The 4969-nt window shown below is 40.9% G+C and overlaps 1 protein-coding gene across 1 annotated transcript; it reads left to right on the top strand.

Moving 5' to 3' along the window:
* The first annotated feature begins 641 nt into the window (after nucleotides 1-641).
* On the top strand, nucleotides 642-1226 carry LOC137850351 (calcium-binding and coiled-coil domain-containing protein 2-like). The gene has a single exon (XM_068670377.1). The coding sequence runs from the start codon at nucleotides 642-644 to the stop codon at nucleotides 1224-1226; it is 585 nt and encodes a 194-aa protein (XP_068526478.1).
* Nucleotides 1227-4969: the final 3743 nt, after the last annotated feature.

The raw sequence follows: 4969 nt of genomic DNA, 5'->3' as shown, positions 1-4969 counted from the left end.
AAAGGTAAGCCCGAATTCAAGGCCATCCCTGGTCAAGATAGTTGTAATAGAAAAAGCATTAACAATAAATTCAAGTGTAATTAAAGTGACTGTTCTACAAAAAATGAAAAATAATAATAATAAAAAAGATAACTAAAGATATGTACAGTCTGGATTCCTCCATGAATGCATGTCACCTTGCTGTAGGTCCATGAGACAGATATGTTTTAAGACTCTAACAGGGAATATCCCTTCTTTTCTCTTCATTATACTCAGCCTCATTAAATTTAATTTATTATGTATTTATTTATTTTGTATGTATTTATTAAGTATGTATTTATTATGTATATTTCCATTTAATAACATGGAAAAATACACAATACTTGTCAAATAACAGGATTGTTTTTACCATTACTTCTATTTTACAATTTGTGCTTTATTTATTTATCTAAATGCTTTTCTGATAAGGGGCTGATGGACACTTAACTTCTCTTCTCAGTTCCATGACTACTGAATATAAAAGGTGCAATCACACACTTGGACCACAGCACAGTCCTTGAATAGCGCAGTAAAGTGACAAAAAGTTTGACTCAAAAGAAGAAGTGTCTTTAAGCAAGAACAGCAGTTTATCTCTACTGCCGCCATCTACCACCTCCTCTCAAATGGCACAATTCAACCAAACACTCTGGAAGGAGAATCAGACCCTTCGAGAAGAGAATCAAACCCTTCAGCAAGAAAACAGAGCTTTTCGTTTGGAGAACAAAGTCTCTTATCAGCAGAATCAAATTATACAAAGACAGAATAAAGCCCTCTGGGAACAGAATAAAATTCTTCAGAAGAAGCACGTAGATTCTTCAGAAGAAACAAAGCACCTTGAGAAACAGCAAAAGGCCCTCCTACAGCAAAATACAGCCCTCAGAGAAGAGATTAAGGCTCTCAAAGGACAAGAAATAGCATTTGCAATGCAGGAAAAAGCTCTTCAGAAAGAGATTTTAGCTTTATGGGAGGAAAACAAGGCCTTCAATAAGCATATTAAGGCTCTTCAAAAGGACAACAAAGCTATTCAGGAAGAGGAGAAGGCTCTCTGTGAGGAAAAAAATGCCCTAAGTGATCAGAAATTCGCTCTCCAAGAGGAGAACAGGGCACTTCAAGATGAGATGAAGGCCCTACAGAGTCAGGGAAAAGCTCTCAAAGAGGAGCACAAAGTCCTCCACGAATGGAATAAGATCCTTCAAGGGGAGGAATAAAGCAATATAAGAAAAGTATCAGACACATGGGGAGATTTAGCAGGAGAAATAAGCAGTTTACAAAGAAAGATAGTAATATCTATTGTTAGCAAGATATTATGTCCTAGTCTCCATAATAGAACATCAGCAGCAACTAATGGATAAAAACAGGCACGAAATAGTCTGTTAAGCTTAATGCCAAAGCCTTGGAAGTTTGAAAGTGATGATACATGGGTGTTGACAACTTAGCTCTCTAAAGGCTAATAAATTACTTCTGGCAATACATAATGCATATCTACAGATATCTGCTGTATTGGGATACTGAACACCAAAGAAAACAAGTTTCTGATTACAGTGTAGCCTTGAACACTTGCACATGCATTTGGATCACATTCCAGTACATGAAAAAAAAAACACAACCAAACAACAACAACAAAAACACAGACAATAACTACCAATCTAAAACCCATAATATCATATTATAAAAACACCATCCCTGTAGTGTGCAAAGATATTGTGTCAGAAGCTTGGAACTAAAACTAGCACATTAAGACTACCTAGTGTTCATAGAAAACCAGGGTCAAGACCTCATTCTGTGGATGTTGCCAGTCTACTGTAGCTGGGTCTAGGAGTAAGCAGTCTGATACAAGCAAACAGGAGGCATATACATCCAACACATCCCTGATATTACAGTGTTGTCCTATGTATAGAAATTAAACTCCTAAGAATACTTTTTAACCTGCAGAGGGAGGGGGAGGGATGGCCTCTTTGAGAAGAAGACAGAATTTGTCCCAGGAGCTCCAAAAAAGGAGCTCTTGATGGCCAAGAGCCCATGAGTGACCTTGGTTGCACCTCTGTGAAAGCACATAAACAAACAAACAAACAAAAAAAGCTGCACAATAGCAGCTGGGAAAGAGGAGTGAGAAAATGTAGAGAGAAGCAAATCTGAAGACACCAAGGTCAGTGAAGAAAGAAAGGGAGGAGGTGCTCCATGTATCAGAGCAGAATTTCACCTGCTGTGTAGGACCATGGGGGAGCAGGTGGATGTGGCCTGAAGGACGCTGCAGCCCATGGAGAGCTCCAGTAGGAGCAGACTCTGAGTTGGAGCTGCAGCCCGTGGAGAGGAGACCATGCAGGAGCAGGGGATCTGGGGGGAACTGCCACCTGTGATGGACCCATGCTGGAGCAATCCATTCCTGCAGGACTGCACTCTGTGGTACAACACATATAGTTGCAGCTCTTGAAAACTGCAGTCTGTGGGAAGCCCATGTACAATCAGTTTGGGAAGGAGAGCATTCTGTAGGAGCAAACATATGCTGCAGCAGGGTCAGAGAGTGACCGTGAAGGAGCAACAGATGATGAAGTGTTATGGACTGACCACAAGCCCCCATTCCTCATTCCCCTAAACTGCCCGGTGGAAGGAGGCAGACAAAGGTGAATGGGGGGAAGGTGGATTTAGACTGCTTTTAGTTCTCACTGCTCTAGTCTGTTATCAGTAAGCAATGAATTACATTCATCTCCCTTATTCTGAGTCTGTTTTGCCCATAATGGTAACTGGTGAGTGATGTCCCTGTCCTTATCTCAACTCATGTGCTTTTTTGTTCATCATATTTTCTCCCCTTTCTCTTTTGGGGAGAGGCAGTGAGAAAGCGGCATGGTGGTGGGGCTTTATGGCCCATCAGTGCGAAGCCACGAATGTAGGCAAGTGTGCATTTTAAGGGAAAAATACTGGGCCAGATCTGACAGCCTTACAGAGGTGAGGGTGCTGCAGCTCCATGCCCAGGTCCATCCAGTAGAGAGGCTAAGCACATGCACAGAGCACACAAATACACTCAGACACAGTCTGTTCAATAGCTGCCCCTGGATCCCAAAATCTGTACTTTCTGGCATCTGGTCATATGAGTCCCTCAGGCCACAGGACCCACTGCGGTTGCCGGTACACACTCCCTCACTCATACACACTCCTGCATCCTGGAAAGAGTTAGAAATTAATTTGTTAAGAAGACAGGACAGACTTTGCTAGCTAGGTGCAGGGTATGGTCAGACATGGGACATTCTTATCCCTGCCTCCATTAATTTTTCCACCTCTGTTCCCCCCCAGATCGTCTAATGGTATTCATTTTCCTCCCTTTGGTTCCTCCTCAGAACATGAAATAATATATCCTGCTCAATCATGAAATGCTCCACAGACACAATGTGTCCCATAGCCCTAGGCAGCAACACTCAAGGTGGTACAGCATTGTCTCATCTTTGTAGGTTTCAAACATGGAAATTGGGACAGCCATGGGGCAGGGCCAGCCAGAAGGTGTCCCTTTTTTTGAGTTCTTAATCTGGATTCCAGGCTGCCATGTATTCCTTGGAACTTGTAGAGATGGGCCTTTGAGAGGCATTTGGCTTTTGTGATGAGCCAGGGAGTAGCTGGAGCAGGGCTGGACGTGCAGACAAGCTTTTAGCACATAACCTAACATATATTTGCTAGTACACCTGCACAAGCTGTTCTGTAGACTCTGAATCTATTCTAGAAGTCAGTCTTCCCCACTGAAAAATAAAAACTAAGAACAAATGTGAGTAATCACAGCTGGGAAAAATACATATTTTAAAGCCACCAGTTATATTGGACAGGTGTTATTCTGTTGGAAACTCATCTTCATGTCATCATCCGTACAACTGGCTTAGAATAAGGAAGAATATGACAAGAGTTTATGTGTACTTTAACATGACCAACAATGAAAAGACATTTATCTTCCTAGATAACTGCAAACTATATATAAATATAAAATGTGTATATATATAATATTATATATATGTTGTAATATATATGCATAATGTGCTATACATAAATACATATATTATGTAGCATTTATAACACTACACTCTCGTGAGACTGCACCTGGAGTACTGCATTCAGCTCTGGGGCCCCTGTCATAATAAAAACATGGATGTGTCCCCATATACAAGGGGTCCCGAGGAGGGCCACGAAGGTGATCAGAGAGCTGAAATACCTCTCCTACAAAGACAGGCTGGGAAAGCTGGGGATATTTAGCCTACAGAAGTATCTGAAGACCTTATGGTGGCCTTCCCGTACCTAAGAGGGGCCTACAGAAAAGATGGGGAGAGACCCTTTATTAAGGAGCATAATGGTAGGACAAGGGGCAATGGTTTCAAGCTGTAGATTTAGATTAGTTATAAAGAAGAAATTCTTCACTATGAGACACTGTTAGTGAGACAATGGAACAGGTTGCCCAGAGAAGTTGTAGATATTTCATCTTTGGAAGTGTTCAAGATCTGGTTTGATGAGACCTTGAACAACCTGATCTAATGCAAGGTATCCCTGCCTTTGTCAGGGAACTTGGAACTAGCTGATCTGTAAGTATTTCAGCCCTAAGAATTCAAGCCTAAATAGGTTTGCTCAGCTGTACTTCTGTGCTCAGAATCTCACCCTAACTGTGCTAAATGTTTTCCTCTACTTGTTAAAATCAATATCAGACTCCCTGCTGAAATCAGCATTTCACTAAACACTTTTTCAGTGTACATTCAGTCATGGGAACAAGAAAATACAGGGTTGGCTTTATACAGAAGATCAAATGTTTATGCTGTATACAGACAGTATATAGATATTTAAGCAAGTTTTACTTGACACATTTGTGAATAAAAGTTTTCTACAAAAATATTTCAAAGAAGTTTCAGAATGTGATGAGACAAGGAAAACTGCTGCAAGGCAATTCAATATCATTTCTAGAAACTTTAATGAATGATGAAACTGA

Source organism: Anas acuta, chromosome 1, assembly GCF_963932015.1.
Source record: "Anas acuta chromosome 1, bAnaAcu1.1, whole genome shotgun sequence".
Classification (NCBI taxonomy): domain Eukaryota; kingdom Metazoa; phylum Chordata; class Aves; order Anseriformes; family Anatidae; genus Anas; species Anas acuta.
This window is presented reverse-complemented; position numbering and strand designations above follow the sequence as displayed.

Coding starts and splice junctions, on each gene's coding strand:
- LOC137850351 (XM_068670377.1), top strand. CDS start 642: ATGGCACAATTCAACCAAACACTCTGGAAGGAGAATCAGACCCTTCGA.